The 19,561-nt window shown below is 41.5% G+C and overlaps 1 protein-coding gene across 1 annotated transcript; it reads right to left on the minus strand.

Annotated features, from left to right (window-relative positions):
• Window positions 1-6,182: 6,182 nt before the first annotated feature.
• On the minus strand, window positions 6,183-14,431 carry wnt7aa (wingless-type MMTV integration site family, member 7Aa; the record flags this gene model as incomplete). The annotated part of the gene is made up of 4 exons (XM_083972719.1): window positions 6,183-6,662; window positions 11,139-11,410; window positions 13,889-14,115; window positions 14,361-14,431. 4 exons carry the CDS (start codon window positions 14,429-14,431, stop codon window positions 6,183-6,185), a joined length of 1,050 nt encoding a protein of 349 aa, XP_083828845.1.
• Between the last annotated feature and the right edge of the window lie 5,130 nt (window positions 14,432-19,561).

Here is a 19,561-nt window from a genome sequence, read left to right on the forward strand (position 1 = left end):
CTGCTGCGGGATGATCCACTGCATTCCTCAGCTTAAATCAACTGTTGAAAGGTGTGAGGTGATGAAACCATCAAGAATGAGCAAATTCTGCACAGGAATTTATGCATCACTTAAGTCTACCTGCTGTCCCCTTGTAAAGAATCAGAGCTGGTCGTGCAGTGAACTGAAACAGGATATAGGGCTTGTATTAGCTGTTGATTCAACCTTTCCACCCACACTCAGCTTCAGGCCTCAGACTGCAGAGTTTTCTCATCATTTAATGGCTCAATATGTTGCAAGAACTTTTTTTTTAACATCCTTTTATTTGGGGAGAAATTATAGCTTGCTGGGCGTAAAGCAGGAAGTGGTTTGTGTAGCTGATGCTTGCTTATTTGGTTTTCATGTCAGCATGGCTACAGGGACATACCTCCCATGTCCTGTCAGTAAAGCGGTTCATACGGTGCACGGCATGTGTCATTACCGCATTCTTCACACATTTTTACAGTCAAAGGAGCAGAGGGTCTACTGTCTGATGTAAACCTTTGTAGCAACAACTCATAATTTAGTTCGCCCTACACTGTAAGCTTTAATAACAGCGTGATACTCTTCCATATACTCCACAAATTGGTATGAGCTGCAAGCTAACACAAGCACGAGAATCATTTCTAATCCTTTTCATACGTGGAGTGTAATTTCAGATACATGCCACACATGTGGTAGAAAGGCCTGCAGGAGGAAAAAAAAGTGTATTTAAGTGCATCTTGATGTTATTTCCTTTGGCTTCTCTGGGATTAAGCCACCTGTCAATCACTGGAGGAAACAAAGGGGGACTGGGACCTCCAGCATGGCTTCATGTCTTTGTGTGTAACCGCAGTACAACTACATGACGCCTCAGTGCTGATCTCTATACCTGCTCCACACATTGATCTCTGTTTGGTCTGAGGTGGTAAAAGCAGGTAGTTGGCATGACTGCAATATTAGAACCCCATTTAATCCTTTAAATACAGAGTTCCCTGCACTATTTACAAAATTTGTTTTTGTCACGAACATCATGAGAACACTGTGCCCACGCCGTGACACCTTCACTTAGGTCGGATTAGCGGGGAGATTATAGCCAGTGGAAAGTGGATGCAGCTCAGAAGATAGGGTTGGGCTTTTTCAAATGTGTCCTCATACATTATTCACATTCCACGTGCACAGTGAAAGAGTTAAAGTCCCTGACCTTCCTCCTGTCCATACTGGCTGTAAAATAATAACACCCAAGCTCTACTCCACTGTGGAAGATGGACAAAATCCACTGTGTGAAATGCATGCCACGGTGCAGCCAAAACTAATATGAGGACTCAGTTGTCTTAGTTAACCAGATCAAAAAGCTAGCCTGTCGTACAGTCCCAGTCTTTCTAACTGGTGTGGCACCAGGGCTCAGTGTTGTTCCATAATTTAGTTTGTCGATCAGTTGGTCCACATTTGAAGACCTCAACAATCTCTGGATAGATTTGCATGATATTATGGTGTTAAGTGTCTCATGGTACCCAGAAGATGAACGCCACTGATGCAGGTGATCCTCCAACTTTCATCCACTGCCACCATGAGCTGGACATGGATTGTACTTTGATTATGATCCTGTCACTCTTATCATGGTTATCATAGTGCCATCAAAAGACTAAAATAATATTCTTCAGTTTATAACTGAACACAGTTGTGCTAGTCTCTATTCAATGTACACAATTTAGTGATAATCAATAGGAAACATGGAAAGCACATGTCAAATGTTAAATGTTAAACTCAGATAGTCAATAGGGTAAACATTGTAAAGGAACCCAAATGTTAAAATGAATCGACTGGTCACTGGTTTGGTTTGGTTTAGTTTAGTTTAGTAGCTTTCTTGTCATGCAGAAAGCCATTGTGGCTAAAAGTACAGATGTTAGCTCAGTAGGCTAAATATGTTAGCTCTCTAAACAACATAGCCTACTCTGTGTGTGGGAAGTAAGTATGTAGGTTGTGTGTGTATGTGTGTGTGTGTGTGTGTGTGTGTGTGTGTGTGTGTGTGTGTGTGTGTGTGTGTGTGTGTGTGTGTGTGTGTGTGTGTGTGTGTGTGTGTGTGTGTGTGTGTTATTTTAGACTTGGACTGAGTTCAGTACTTGCAGACACTGCAGGTTTGTTTCCCTCCAGATCCTCTGTCTGTCTCCATTATATCACAATGAGCAGATAAATTCCATCAGTTGTTCTAAGGGATTCAGACATAGACGTTCCCACATGAACATACATAAATGCAGTGATTGAGAAACTCAAATAGCTTTGCCACAGCTCAACAAGTAAACGCCAGTGTGATGTGCCCAATTGAATTTCACCCCTACTGCTCCTTTAAAGGCATACCTCACCAAATTACAACAAATCATTGAAAGGGCTTTCTATGAATGGCATGAATTTAAAATGCTGGTAAAACCTCGAAAAACATCTTACATCTGCTTTACTGGTACAGTCGTTTCAACACAAACATTTCACAACCAGCCAGCAGAAGTTTAGCTCTGGGCTATAGGTTTATCATTATCTGACATGCTTCAACCGTGGCCTATTTTGAACAACAAGTAACACATCATTTATTCAATCACTTCTGAGCCAAACTCTGATTTATTGTAGATTCAGCGTTTAAAGTACCTGATACAAAATGTTTGATTTATGCGTCCCTCAATTAAATTTCTCATAACACCCCTTGGTTTTCCAGAGTAGGTGTACCTTTTTTTTTTCGGACTCATTCCTGGGCTGCAATGTCATAGTTGGCACACTTTGGATTGGCCCTCGCTTTCAAGGTGCTGCCTTAATTGTAGTTATTAAGCAGTCCCTGTCTTAAACAATCAACATTCTGACAAAGACAGCATAAGCCAAGCATGACAACTTCCCGTGCAGGTTTGCCAATGCAGCACCAATAGTTTTCTCTCATGCTGATATTAGAGCAGAAAAAGCTCTATATGAAAGAATGAAATATCTGCTGTTGGTTACCGTTTGGAGGCAACACTTATGAGCAGAGCCTCAGGAACAGATGCAGAGTTCACGGGCTGTCACAGCAATAACAGTGGACTCATGCAGTGAGCGGTATGGCAGTCATAAATCCTAGAACACCACTTCAGTGCAGGTGTTCACAGGTGCACTGCACACACACGCACATACACACAGTTACACACACACACACAAACACAGGCAGCTCCAAACCCCCTCCAACAAGCAGAGGCATTAAACACAGAGGACCTTTGCAGTGATACACTTATGTTTATAGGAAAAACACCATGTTGTTCATTAGTAGTTTTGGGGCTTGTTCTTTGACAGAGGCCTGCGAGGGATGAGTCAGATGTTCTTTGACTTTAAATTCTGTTTTGTCTCAGTGTCTGTGTGAGTCAGTCTGAGACACAGTCAGAGGGAGAGTAATGCCAAAATGTGAATGAAACTTAGGTTTTCCCGCCTGGACAAGAAATCAATGCCATCTGCTGATGATAGTTTTCTTCAAAAAAAAAGGAGAGGAAATGTATTACACATAATGTTGACTATAAAATAAAAATCGAACCCAAACATGAAAAGTTGTGATATGTAGCCCTATTGATATACTGTTGTCCATTGAAGAATCAATTTAAATATGTCTCATTGGATGTTGTATTTGGCTCAGTCTGCTGCCTATTTGGGTTTTTGACTTTTAAATAACACATCACAAAAGGATTCTGCAGCTTGAAATAAAAGGCTTCTTCCAGTAATGTAGAAATCGAATGTTGATAGAGGCTCTGCCGCTACTTTCCAAACGAAATGTGACCGATCCAGTGTGGAATGTCAAAACAACCACGTAAAATTAATCAATTAATTCAACTTTCAGGTTAGGTTGGGCCAGTTAAAATAGTTTGAGTCTCTTTTGCATGGACATCCATGTAGACAGTTAGATAACATAAGATTACATTTCACAAAGCATAAATGATGAAGACAGACACACGGGAAATTCTGCCTTGCATAGTGGCACCATGGTGGTACCATGCAACACCGGCAAGTACCCACAGTACTGATGCTGGTTCCATGTTGAAGTGCTGATAGGTAATATGGGGCTTCAGCAAGTGCCTGTAGATACCAAATCATTTCTGTGTGCTGGGGTACCAGAGGGGCCACGGCAGGACAGATACTGTGACACATGGGGGATGGGGTTGTTATGACAGTTTGGAAAGGTAATATTATTGAACATCGCAGGCTAACCAGGGGAGCCCAGTTTTCAAAGTAATACTGAACACATAATGTTATTTTAGTTATTTCATGGTATTGTATCTTCAGAAGACTATGAAATGGAGTAATGATGGTTGACTTTGGTTGACATCATTATGCAGGACGAATTATAGAGGTGAAAGTGAAAAGGAGGGATGGATCATGGATACGAGATAGACAGTATGTCAGTTCTCCATCTGTGTTTTGTGTTGTTGACAGAATTATTTGAGATGCGAAAAAGAAAGCAGGGCAGAGCTCCCAGAGACACCGTGTAGATAATGTTGTTGAGTTCTTAGTGACAGTCTCGGTGTAACTCTAACGAAGGCTGTTTGGCCAGCTGCCTTTTCAAAGCGTCACTCCATTGAGGCAAAGTTTAGCTGAGGAATGTTTTGTGCTGATTATTCTAGGAGTTAAGACCTTTTCTATTGCTCGGATTGAAATCCTTCTTGACATCATCCCCTTGCAATTGTAAAGCCCCGCCCGCCCGCCCAACACCCACCCACCCACCCACCCACCCCGCTTTTTTCTCATTTGCTATTACCACAAAATAAATAGCATCCAAATTTTATCTGGGCTTTGCATGGTTACCATTTTCTTAATGGGCAGTCTGGCCTCTCGATGAGACGAGGAGCATTTTTGGGGGGCACAGTGTGGTTGTTGTAGCAACGTTGCTGAGGAGTGAATGAAGCAGATGTCAGAGTAATCCATCAGCCGCCAGCTCCACACTCCCACTGCTCACTGAAGGAGCACACGACCCTCACTCACACCTACTCCACTCCAATCTGCCTCCATCGTCACACAGAACGTGGAAAATGTTCATTCAACACAAAATCTGTTAATTCTGAGACAACATTTATTTTTAAAAAACAAAACAAAACAAATGAAAAGACAGTGTGGGTCTACATGACAAATGTCAACAGTAACTTCTGATTTAAGAGCACTCCACCTTTTTTAAGACATGATTTTATTAGTTCAGATGCACACACACACAAAAAAAGAGAAATACTTTTTGAAATGTCTCCACAGGACCAAAATATCAATAACAGGGATTAAATTCTTTTATCAGATATTTCATGACCTGAATGAAATGTTTCAGTGGGTAAAGAAATGCTAAGGGAAAATATCTTACACAGAGATAGAAAATAAATAAAACAATATTTATATAAAAATAATCTCTTACAAAATATATTCTATCAACCAACAGTGAGGGAAATCTCTGTCTGGAAGCTTTTCACGTTTACTCCTGGTGCTGTCAGTTTAGCTTGAAGAGTCATCATGGCTGCTCGCTCACAGTCTCCATAACTTTCCAGACAACTAGCAGCAAACTGGAGGGGAGGGGGGGAGGGAGATACTAACAGAAAACAATACTATTAGACCGAGTCCAGAATCAGTAGTTTAATTTTTAATCCGTCAGTCGAGTTCAGTTCAGACTCCTTAAGGTTTCAGCTCCAGTGTTTAAGTTGTCTTGTAAAAAAAAATTGTCACAAGAAAGTTCTTTTTTTTTTAACTCATAAGTGCACTTGAATAGTTTTTATACTATAACGTCAGGCATCTACTCCAACTTAAAACCTTAACAGATTTAGTCGACAGTGAAATTTCATAATGATCAGTAGTTTTCTCACCGAATAAGTTATTAGTCTAGAAAAAGAAAAAGAAACTATCGCTGTTTGAGGTGAGTCAGGTCTATAGAGCAGGTGGCCTGCAGAGGAGTCAATCCCGGTGCATGACATGGCATTAGAAAAAAATCTAAATCAAATGTATGAGTCCATAGAGTTAGAGTCCAGTGTGATGGCTGATGTGCTCCGTCATCAGTGTGGTCACCACAGGTTGGAGGGAGTGGTCGTAGCGATTGCAGTAATGCCAAGATGTGTGTATCAGCCAGGGGGAGCCTTATTCCGGAAATACACAAAACACACACGTGTACACACCAGTCCAGTCTAGCTGTCTGAATACACGTCCAATAAATATCTCTATTTACAGGTGTACACCTCCGTCCTCTCACTGCATGTGTTGCATTTAACGTAGCAGCACCACAGGAACTTGCAGTTGCACTGCCAGACACGCGAGTACTGGTGTGTGTTATATCCCCGCCCGCAGCACATCAGATCGCAGCTGTTGGGCTGCAGAGCCGTTTTGTTGCAGAGGCGACCCTGCGTTCCCATGCTGCCCGTCAGAAGGTCGGCCTCGCAGTAGTTGGGCGACCTCTCAATGTAGACCAGGTCTGAGTCCATGGGCTTACGGTAGGAGTGGGGTTTTTTGATCTTGAGGAAGGTGGGGCGCTTGTTGCGGCTGGCTCGCACCGGTTCCACGTGCACAGCATGGTTGTACTTGTCCTTGAGGATGTATCCCAGCTGACGGAACTTGGGCAGAGTCGTCCAGCAAGTTTTGGTGGTGCAAGACCCCGACACGCCGTGGCATTTACACTCCAGACGCATGCCCTTCTCCAGAACCTATAACATAGAAGTGAATTTCAGATGAATCAAAGGTTCGAACTGAAAGTTGTTCAAATACTGCCATTTTATATTTAACAGCCTACAACAGAGTCATAAGAGCATCGCCTGATACTTTCAGTGAGTCGATTCCTCCCTTTGACTATCTGAGGAATGTTTGCTAATTCCGGCACTACACACAATTTCTCACAGGTTGTTTGTTGCTGTCTTTCCATAATGAGCGGGTAAGACACATGAGTTCAGAGAAATACTCAGTGATATTGCATGAATAGTTCAACAGGTTGAGACAAAGGTTTTCTAGCATTCCAAATGAATGTAAGCATTCCTGAGATCTCAGAGCTGCTACAGTATGTCACTCCATGGCTGGTAGCTATGTATGTTCCATTCTTTTACAAGGAGCACGAGCTTCAAAACACAGAGGAGCCACACTCAGACAAAAACATGAACAAAGCCTCTAACTGTGTGCATGTTGTGTTACTCAGTAAATCTGAATATTCATAAACAATATACTGTACTGTATACTTTTCAATGGGTCATATTAACAATAGAAGTCTGAAAGGAATCATTGATTTCATACATCAGTTAAGCAGTGAAACAGTTATGTTATGTTTTGTCAGCTAAAGAAAATAATAATAAAAGTCATCAGGGTAATCTCAATTTATCAGACACAATTAAGGAGTCGATATTTTCTCTGTCTGTCCAAATATATTTTCTAGGGCATCACAAACCAAACAAATGACTTTTTATATGATGAAAATGTGATCCATTTGTTCTAGTAACATTTGGCACACCTCGAAGATCTGCACAGAGATAACATGAAGGTCAGCTGGCTTAGCTAGTGCAACTCTTGGAGAGGGACTCTACTGCATGTGTGTGTTCAATTTGCTAAAACTGAGGAAATGCAAATGAGCTCTTATTGTGCAAATGCGTGAACAACACCTTTGGAAAAGTGTGACCGCAAAACCTCTCTTTCTATATGCTGGGAATAGAATGAATCTGTAGGCCTACAAGGTGATGAATCAGACGTAAGATGGTTTCATTTACAAGTTCTAGCGGCGACTAAAGAGACAGTGTGTTCTGTCACCACAGTGAGACATTTATAGCGAGCAGACTGGCAACAGTGAAAGGCCTTTTTAGGGTTCGAGTGCCTTTCGGTGCATTTGGCAAAGCAGCCAGGGTATTCTCTTTGCGCCTCGAGCTGAATGACTTCAGCTTACCCTCCTCCATCCTCACCCTTGCTGGCATTAAAGAAGCCTCACCCTGCTTTTTAATTATTCCACTCTGATATGGCCTCAGACTTTCTGGAGTCTCGTGGGGTAATTGTCAAAAGCCTTGGATGCACACAGCTTAGCATGGTCATGCTCCCGAGATCTGACAAACATATAATTCATGCAGTTCAGTGAAGTGAGATGCCAACGAAGCTGCTATTGTTTGTCTAACAGAGACCCAGTAAGCCTTCCGTGGCACCTTTTACACTATTGTTTATTCTTCTCAAGAATTTGAAGGTTGACACTCAAAACACACTCTGACATCACCTCTACTTAAACATGAAAGCCTCGCTACAATAATTACAGAGGTATCAGTTTAGTAAATGTATATTAAGAGATTGTATCGCATACTGACTGATGCCTGACCTCAGATGTGAAGTTGTCTGAAACAGCTTCTCTTTGTCATTGAATGCGACCACAACCTGTTACTGTAACGCTGATATGAAGTCTCTCTATGCAAATTCATTCCTAGTGCAGCCCTATAATAATTTTTTACACCTCTAATAGACAATAGTGCCCTTTCAAAAGAGGCATTTTGAGGGTCTTGAACACAACACTTCTGAAATATCAGGTATTACATTTGCATTAGATGAACTGGTTATCTGTTTTTACTGCAGGGAAATGTCACTTGCCACAGTGTCAGCAAGTAAAACCATGATGAGGCCAGTTAATATGCTTTTATATCCATACAGTGAAGTACAAGTTACTTACTGTATATAATGCATTTTAATGCACATTTTGGATTTGGGTATTAATACATTTTGACTTCATACCTGTTGAACAAGCATTCAAAAAAAAAGTGCAGGCCTTCCAGTTTTACCAAGGAGGTTATGTTTTTTTGCCACTAGAATTATGCAAAAGTGCTGAACTGAGTAACACATGGGAAATTTTGGGGGTAGTTTTGCTACAGTATGTTTTTTTCCCTTGTTGGAGGGCCATGCTCTCCTGAAGGCCTTCCAGTTTAGTAATGATTCATCTCATTCCTTGTTCTGCAGAGCGTTAGCATAAGTTAGCATAAACAATTAGGCTAGTACAATTTCAAAAAGGTGAGGAAAGATCTGCAAATAACTTGTGTCAGTCAGTTATGAAGTTGACAGCACCTCTTAAAACCAGTTACAACATATCCTGCAGATGAAAAGTGAAGATCAGATTCATCCCATGACTGTTGTACCAGGCTGCATTTGGTTTAGCGTGTGTAATAAACTGTCAACTGAGTGTGATTTAATGTCCAGGCCACGTTATATTAACCTCTAAATAAATTGGACTCAACAGACCCTTGCGAGCAAATTGTTTCACACTGAGCAATCAGGGATTTGTGGCGCCTTGTTTTCAACAGTGAAAATGATTCTGCGTTTCAAGACTCCAAAACAAAGGAAGAGGAGGAAACAACAGTTTGATGAAGCATGGCTCAATCAGAAAGAATGTCTTCATGCTTACTCTATCACAATTAGTTTGTCTCTCTCTTGCTTCCAACTCAATCAGCTGACTGGTGGCGGTCACTCTTCCAGTTAAACCAATCACATTTTGTCTATGGGCCAATCATCATGCTCATGGAGTTTGAAGGCATCGCATTCGACACCATGGAAAAAAAAGCACAACTCCAAGTCGAAAACTAATCTGTGACATGACCAAGCCCTTCAACTCTGCCTGAAACATCCCTCCCTTCTTGGCCTCATAACTTCACGGTGCATGTCTTCTGACCTGCACTTTAGGTCTCATATGTTCCATCACTGAGATGTCATAACTATAAAAAACTGACTCAATCAAGCACCATCCGGGGGGGTTTGGGGATTTTTATCTAATCTGCTGTTGCTTGGAAAAAAAGGTAAAACAACAATATTTTCTTTGGAGGGAATTTTTAGTGGAAATGTGCAGCTCTGTGCAGAATAACTGCCCCTTTAAATGATGATGTCATGATAGCATCTGAGTGCCAAAGACCTCTCACTTAGGTCTTCATCTTTTCTATTGTGCAAACTGAATCAAATAAATTTAATGAATTACCGTGTCCCTCTCCCCTGATTGAAATCTAATCTCCAGCAGAGCTGTACATTTCTTATGGTGCCACTTTGTGGCTGATCCTGTGCTTTCTATTGATCTGTCATTTGGCTCCTGACTTTAATCACTAGTAAATAAAATCAGAGTCAAGCTAATGGACTCTCATAAGAATGGTCATAGTCCTGAGTTTCCTTCATCGTGCAACTTCTCAGACTCAGTTACCTTTTCACTCTACATTATTTGTATTTGCATTTCAAATTAGTGTAGGATATTGAAGCAGTCACAACCTCAGTGGCTCCTGGTTTTTACCTATTTCAGTATAAGATTGTGAGTGGTTACCACTGGCACCTCACAACAAAAAGGGTCTGGGTTTGATTCTGAATTCCCTCTAATAATAATCATATGTTTACCCTGTTAATATCCATATGATTTTTTATATAATACGATAAAAATTATGAGTGAAATAATCATCACTGCTGTCTGAGTGTTTCTACCCCGAACTGCAGTGAACCAATGACAGTCTCAGTCGGATTCAGACAGCCAGGGTTTCATACATCACAAACCTGAGGAACCAATGCTGTCAACTTGTAGGGACAGGGGGGCGGGGCTAAATAAATATGAAACCTTGTCAGTATGAAAGAGTTAACAGAACCACTGCCAAATTCAAGCAAACAAACAGCATAAACAAATAAACGATGTTCATACTGACGTTTTCCCTTAATCATATTGATACTCTCAAGCAGTGGTGGTGGGTGGGGGATCAAGATTTAGAAATTTCCTAAAACAGCTGCTCACTGCAGTTTTTATCAAATGTTCCTCAAACAGGTTGAAATTGTGCAGTTTGGGAGATTATTCTCAGCAGTGGATTAATCTGCTGTATGTGGCACTAAGTCAAAATAAATTGCAGTGTCACCGACGTGCTTTGAATGGATAACAATGGAGCTCTGTGGCAGGGAGGACTGGGATATATCAGGCTACCTGTTAGTAGGACACATTCATTGTTGGGTTTGAGAAAAGAACAGTACCAGTCTTTGCCAGAAGCTGATTTTATGACATGACAAAGAGATACCACACTCACTCACACATGCATTAGATTTTATTACCCCGTGCTGCTTCAGTCTTTGTAACTACTGGCATAACTGTAAATGACTTATAACTGGGTGACGATGTGATGTGGATGGGATAAAATAAATATAGACTCAGACAAACATACCTTGCGTCCCACTTCATTGTTATGTAAATTCATGAGCGTCCTGGCGTTCTGCTTAATTTCCCGCGCGTCCACAAACACCTTGGAGAAGCCCAGGCCATAGTGGACGTCTGCAGAGCAGCCGCCCCACTTCCAGCCTTCCTCCTGGTTGTAGAAACCCTGTTTCTCCTTGTCACAGCCGCAGCCGCTCAGACTGCCCTGGGTGCAGGCCGCGGTGACCGCATGGGCGACCCCGGCAGCAATAATGGCGTAGGTGAATGCGGCCTCCTTACTGCCTGCGATAAGGATGAGAGACGTTTTTTAATCACAATTGCCAACAACAGGATTCACTATTTCAGACTCTGTCAAGCCTCCTTACATACCTGGCATAGCTGCCTCAAACCAAATCATAAAATACATGAGCTGAGCCAAGTCTAGTCCATTAATCATCCTCTCTTTAAACGGATAAACTTCAGGAGAAAGCTCTAAAATAAATAAAAAATATATATATAATGAAGCAGACTAGGAGAGGAGTTAAGACCTAATGAGGGAAGCTATTGTACTTATGAGATATAATCAAAGAAGGTTCAGCTTTGTGATGTGTCTATAAAGCCTGCGAGTGTAATTTAACAACTTCACCAACTAACAGTTCACTCTATTGATTGCAGATGACTGGTAAAGATATATAAATATCTGAGACAATTTAGTGAGATTTAATGTCCAGGCATCATTTTGGCCCTTGTCCCAGCTGCCATCACACGAGGATCCACCCTGTGGAGGTGAATGTGAGAGGCACGCAGAGCCTCCCTACCTAGATGGATTCCGACTCCATAAATCTGAGTACTTCAAGTCAAGTGTGTTTTTTAATTAAAACAGAGATAATTCCTGTTGCAGCACACGTGGAAACCGTCCAGCAATGACCATACGTTGCAAAATATGTTCCAATAAAATCATCATCTTTAACCATTAAACCACCACAGAAGCTTTTTAACCATGTGAGGTCATACATCCTGAGACGCTGAAATGTACGGGCCAGCGTTGAGTTTTCTTAGAACAATGTGACATGAATCTCTAAATGACAAACACTCAAGTACAGCAGCATCTTGCAATTATTACATTAATGAACCAGATATGTTATACGTTAGATCATTTGCAACAAACACTCTGTGATCTATCATTCGGTATAGAAGCAGCCAGTACCCATACTAGCCAGCTCTGCTCTGGTGGATAGGGAGCACAAATGATGTGATAAAGAAGCTGCATCACTGCCAACAACCCCAATCCCAAATGTATGTGTTCTGTCAGTTATCAGTTGTCCAGTCTACTGGAACAAAACAATGGCTTCAGACAGTCTCGGAGCAGGACAGCTGGAGCTGAACAGCGATCAAACCGACCCACTGTCTCCTGGAAATCGGCTCGATTCTCAACTTAGTAGGAGCAAAGTGTGGATTTTGCAGCGCTGATGTGCTTGCAATCACCTCCTCTGACTGAGTTTTGTTTAATTTTGCTGATGTGCATAAAACGTGTAGTTTCCTCCCTGAAGCGGCGGCCTAAAATCGTTCCACATAAAACATCCCCTGCCAAAGCTGCAGAACCTGGAGGTAAGTTTGTAAACCTAGAAGAAAGTGCTTGTCTGAACATGAAATCGTGAGGGGGAAAGCATTTTATGAACATACATGAAGGTCGTTTAGCTGAGACGAGATAAAGAGCATGTAGGTCCACATGTGAGAGGCTGTGAGACGGCTACAGTGTGATAAGAAAATGCACTCAAACACAGTATGTTAAAAACACACTGAATTCATTTGACAAAAGCCTCCAATGTATCATATTAACTTTTACAATCACTTATTGTTAGGAACCTGTATCACCAATGAGGCTTATACTTGCTCTTATAGCCTGCACACCAAACTATTCAACTGTTCTGTACTTACAAATCCATCACAGTTAATACTGCAACCATTTCGACATAATATAGAATATAAATGTACAATGCAGAAATCAGCAGAAATGAAAGGCTTCAACATGATGTGAGCTATAATCCTTAATGACACTCACGGTGAAACATGACACCCAAGCTCTGCATCTCTGTCGATGAGATGACAGGGTGAAGTTAAAGGACGAGACAGTGGAATACCAGTGTGTTAAATATGATTCTCGACTTGTTTCCACTGTCCCATCTCTGGAGCGCAGCATCGCCTCCAGCCTTATTCCACATACAGGATAAGATCTGTGGCTTATTTTCCCACCGAGAGTCTGAGCTTCTGTCAGTGTCAGAGGTCAACTACCTCGGGGGAATGTCTGTCGATTTCTATTTAGGACGTTTTAGAGCAATTTCCAGTGCTTGATATTGGGCCTTTTTCATCCACTTTTAGATTTTTTTTATTCAGATGATCCAAACAGTAAGAAGCAGATATAGCAATAATTGATAAGACAAATGATTCTCTTAGGCAGTTTTGCACAATTATCAACCTGTGCCAAAATGTATCTCCTAATTTCACTATAGATTTTCTTTCTTTGGATACACTGACATGTTTCAACATGGGCCCCTATAGCTACTCAAAAATAAAATGGGTATCTTATGTTTATAACTTTCAAAAGAACAAAAAGTGAACACACACCCCTTTAGGAAATCTACTGTGTATGCAATGAGATAAAACCACTAGGCTAATTGAGGTCCCATCACATAGCCTAACCCCAAAAATGCTTTTTTTTTATTTTTTATTTTTTATCCCATGGTGCACATCCTGTTAAAATCAAATCAAAGTGCAACGTACCCACTTTGAGCTCTTTCCCGAACACGGTCCTCTCTCCCAGGGCCGAGCAGTTCCAGCGTCCGTGCCTGAACTGGAACTGACACTCATTGATCCCCATCTGAACTCCCTCTCCGATCACTATGATCGCGTCGGGTCGGCTCTGACAGATCGTCCTCTGCCGGGGAGCTAAACCGGGGATTTTATTACAGATGATGCTCGCTCCCAGCGCAACCACCGACGACAGACCCCTGCGGTGAAGGTGGAGAGGTTAAAACAAGGCTTTTGTCTAATGGGACAGATTTATCAACTACACGCATGTGGTGCGTTTAGGTTCTTGGACCTTTTTACCTCAATGGGAAACATCTCTAAATTCTCCAACTGTCTTAAATCTTCAACCCCCCCACCCCCTGCATACATGCATGCATGCTCCGCACACTCTTACAGCACCTGCGTGTGTGAAAGACAACCTGTGGATCATCCCCCAGTCACTCACCCGATCTTCAGATACACCATCCCAAGGCACAGGAAAAAATGTAAAATCCATCGCCGAGTCTTCCTACTCATGGTGCTCAGCCCGGCCGGTGGTGGAGCAATGCTCTACTGCTGCAATAACCTGTTGTGAGTCTCTACCGAGTCCCCGCGGGACCTCCAGGTGTTCCGACGAGCGACAGACGCGGGTAAAGATCCTCGGGACAAACCAGCATTTGTGGAAGTGAACTCGTCCTGATTTCATTTGGTAGGTGTCCGGTGGTGTGAGCCCGTACGAGGTGGTGGTGGTGGTGGTGGAGCAGCAGCAGGAGCATTGGAGCTGTGGTTTTCCAGGTAAAGCAGACTCGGCTCGGCTCGATCAGGCCAGTGTGTGTGTGTATGAATGTGTAGTCTAGTGTGTGTGTGTGAAAGAGAGAGAGTGTGTGTGCGTCTTGTACCTTTTTCTATCAGGGCGTGTTCTGCAGGAGGATCTGCCTCTGAGCCGCGCACAGCAGTCTCAGCCTGCAGGTACACGCTCAGATCATCTGTCCCTCAGTCTCACTCACTCGCAGCTGCATAAGAGTCCGACCCCGGCAGCTCCTGTCAGCCCACACAGACCCAGTCCTCCGCGGGACACCGGATCATCCGCGCACTTGACGAGTCCATCCCGCCACCGAACAGTAGCACAACTGAGACTGACAAACCAGCCACCCGCACTTTTTTCTTTTATTAATGTTCCAACAATAAATGCCCCTCCCACTGATTCTCTGTTATCTTGGCACGTTTATGACACCACCACCCCGACCCCCCTCCTCCTCCTCCACCTTCCCCCCACCTCACCCACCTCCCTCCCCATCAGATCACATTTCATCTGATGCGATTTGCACCTCTATCCTAAACCAATGGACTAACAACACACCACTGGTGGAAAACCTGTAACAATTTCTACTTTTAACTTGATATTTACCCAACAATACCTTTTACAAAACCAACATGTTCACACTAGACAAGATCATTATCTCATCAAATGTCATGTAGGCCTACAAAATAACCAGCACTAGGATATAAATAAGTTTAAAAATAGCACCAGCTCCACCAGCTGTAACATTCAAATGTTACCTACAGTGTAGCTAATGTGTCCATAAAAATAACTCAGTAATTGAATAAAATAACCTGGGCTGGACTGTAGCCTATAATGGGGAATTATTGTATTTTATGTTGAAACACGTCTCTACTTTCATTTATTGGCATGTATTAATGCATTTGGCCTTTAAGTTATGGTATGGCTGCTTTTTTACTAGCATGACTGGTTTAATTAGTTTCCTCCCAGCTCTATGCACTACAAAAATGCTCAACAGTTAGGCTAGTTACAGCTTTAATTTGTCACCAGGGTTAGGGTTAGGCAAATCAGCACAGGAGGTAGGATTAATGTCAACAGTGAATTTGAGCGATAAAACATTTTGTTTAATGGCTGAACAGCTGCAGGAGCATCAGTCAGGAGCCATATACTGTCCTGTTATTAATGGCTGAAAAGGTAATTGTTCAGAGGTTCACAGACTTCACGGTGGTCTCCTGTGTAGGTAGGACAGGTTGGAGGAGTTAAAAGACTACAGCACCACCTGCTGTCACTTCTATGGAACTACACCATGTCCCACAGCAGCAGCGGGGCTGAATGAACCTGTTCAAAGCTGCTGTTTCCTGCCCTCATGCAAAGTCACAGCAAAGTCTGAGTGTGTGTCAACTAGGCCTAGTAGATTGTGTTGGCACAGATAAAAGTAAAATTATAATGGTGTTTGAAGTAGCAGATAGTTGATGTCACATTAAATAAAAACAAGCTGGTTAACCCCATAAGTTAAATTTAGTTATTTAGACTCATCACTCAGTGCAAACTAACAAAACCAGGGTTAGGCTACATGTCTGCCTAAGGTTAATTTAAAGCTGACTCACTGTGTGATACAATGATTCCTTTGTGGTAGCTGAAAAATAAATAAAGAAATGCTGTAATATTGTGGTGATTAGAGCAAAAAAAAAAGAAAAGAAAAAGAAAATATGCTTCTTTTAACCCCACATAAAACTCATTCATTACTTCATTATTGAAAACTCTCTTTCCCTAATTTATCATACTTTTATTTGTTCACAATTTCATATTTTTGGTGAACGATTATTATTATTCCCTGGTAAATTACTTAACCCCTTTAAATATATCTTATATACATATAACTGCATTAGTACAACACTAATCATTAAATGTCAATATGCTACATATACACAACTTTTAACACTTCAATGTTGACTCCAGCCTTAAATTGATTGAGTACATTGAGTTCAAAACAACTCTGTACGATTTCACTATCAACAAATTGTTGGCCCACAACTGTTTTGCACATTCTGTCAGATTTTATTATTAAGCTCAGGAAAACACAACAGGAGCAAGTTCAGGTTACACATTGACCAAATCTGAGGAAAATGTCTTCACATGCACTCCAACATATTCAACATAACCTATAATCATAATTTACTATGTGATGTACAGGCACGTCTCAATAAACTGGAATATCATGGAAAAGTTCATTTATTTTAGTGGTACAATTAAAATATTATATTGATTCATTTATCATACACACAAAGTGAATGAAATGGTCTCTTAGTGTTCTGATACATTTCATCAGATAATCAGGATACACACCATTTATTTGGAAGGTGCCTCACAGAAGTAAAAAGATTTGAAATTCAAAGCAGGATATCGTTAAATAAAAACAGAGGAGATACCACTCCACAGGGAAGGCAATAGATTGTATAGTTATCTTCCAAACAGGGCAAAATCACTACCCTACAACTATACAATCTACTACCTCACACTGGGTGAGCAGCTGAAGCACGACGACATCCAGGTCCATTAAAATGCTGCTGTCAGAAGAGAGTGGCCTTCAGGATCCACGTGGAGACGACTGAGACGTGTGCTTAGCACTTTGAGAAAGACAGTAGGTTGAATAGTTATCTCCCAGTGCGGGTGTGACCCTAAAACTATACAACCTACTACCTCAACCCACAGTGAAAGCAAAGTTGTCAGCTGCTGTGGGAGATGAGATAATGAAAGGACTCCCAAGACCGAGGAGAAGCATTGGGAGGAGACGGGCTGGGACCGTGGGCTGTGAAGAGTCAGACAGACAGAGACTAGTTAGGATCTACATCAGTAACACAACAACAAAGCTTATATGAACATAATAGAGTGTTACAAGTGATAACTACACAATGAACAGTGGGTCTCTCACACTTTGACACACCATAATAGTGAATATTACCATTGTCCTTGTGTGACTATATTATCACTTCTGGGGTAGATAACACTGGAGTATAAACTGGGTACTGAATTCACACCAGTGTTAAAAAAATCTGTTACCATAATATTAGCCAACAAGAAATGTCCCCTAAAATACAGTGCCATGGATATGAGGATGACGGAGACGGACAATGGAGATGTTGACTTATTTTGGTATACCTGGACACCATCCTTCCTTGCTTTATCTTGTATTATCCAAGAGCAACAGAAAACATGTAGGTGGCAGACATCTCATTTTTAGCTGTAGTAACAGTAGCTTACATCGGCTTGGCTCTTCTCTGGTTAAGATGTCCCTGCAACTGGAGTCTGAATTTGACCAAAGACTGTATCAATGAGGGACTCCAAAAGATTCAGATTCACTACGTTGATTTGATGCAGGATTTGAATCTGATAAAATGTTACTGAACACCATCTAAAGCTTAACTAACTCAAGGCAGCAGTAACTATGTTGTTCCCCATGACGGACGTAGTCACCCACCAGCACAGCTTTTAACCCTCATCTAGACAAAATACTGAGGGTGAACTGCAGGTCGCACCACCACAGTTTATGCAAATACAAGCTACGAAAGCAAAGAAAATGTGCTGCTCATTTTAACTTCAGTACCATGGACAGCAGCTGGAAACAGAGAGCCATTGTGCTGCAAGAACTCAACACCATCCTGATCAAACACTGAGGTCTGTGCCTCAGATGTCTACACTGATTATGACAAATACTACTGTATAAAATAAAATGTGAATCCAGCGTTAATGGCTTATGGCTGGAGAGCATTTGATGAATTCCTTGTGTTGACATGAACTAAATTTTGAAGGTTTGGCTGTTCGGTTCGTTGGGACCACAGCAGACCATTGTTTCCTTCAGTATTAGGCTGTGACTGCCCACCAACCTCAACATAACAGGGGGCCTCTGCTAATGCTGAAGAAAATACTATAAATCTATGAAAATCTATGAAAGTCAATACAGCTCCAGGAAAAACACACTGACAGCACATCACACGGCAAAGACGATGTTACAGTTGTGACGCACAGTGTCTCCTTGTTACACTGATCTAAGAGTAACAAGTGTGATAGTGTGGGGGAAATTACAAAGGCACTAAACTGTGTAATCAATCAAATATCAGAGACTAGTTAACTGTGCACTGCAGTTCCTCCAACACGGAGATGAGGAGAAACCAGTCCAAAATCTTAATAAGATATTCAATTTACAAAGATGGTGCAGAGAAGGGGGGTCAATAAGTCCTCAATGGAGATGGCGGCGAAAGCAGACAAAGTGGAGCACTTTTGCTAAATGAATTTAAGAATGAATAATGAAAATGTATGAATAACTGTTTTAGGCTGCAACTAAGGATTACTTTCATTATTTATTAATCTGCCAATTTAATTCCATACTATTAAGTTAACATTTGAAATATTATAGTAATAGTAACGAGCATCTATCATCATGGTTTCTAACATCCCAGTTTGATATCTAAAAAATGAATTTTATTTCTCTGATCAACAGTCCATAAAACCAAATGAGGATCAGTTTACAATGGCATCAAACAGAGCAGATACAGTTCATATTTGAGGTGTTACTGCTTAAAAATTTACTGAAAATATTTTTTTTTATTACTGCGGCCTGAGATGTAAAATGCTTCATAATAAATTTGATGGACTCAAAAACCAAACATCAGCCAACACCATAAAACCAAGTCCCCTCCTGTCTGGACCTCTGTCAGACAGGAAGGGTCATTTCCAGCTGAGAGCAGGTAACGTTAGGCCAGCTGCCATCTTTTTTTTTTTTTTTTTTCCCCTTTTCCTCCTTCTTGTCACCACCTACATCTCCTTCAACCTCCGACCAAACACGACACTGTTAATTGATCGGTGTCAAACCCTATTTGAGAGGAAGC

Source organism: Trachurus trachurus (assembly GCF_905171665.1).
Source record: "Trachurus trachurus genome assembly, chromosome: 5".
In the NCBI taxonomy this organism is placed as follows: domain Eukaryota; kingdom Metazoa; phylum Chordata; class Actinopteri; order Carangiformes; family Carangidae; genus Trachurus; species Trachurus trachurus.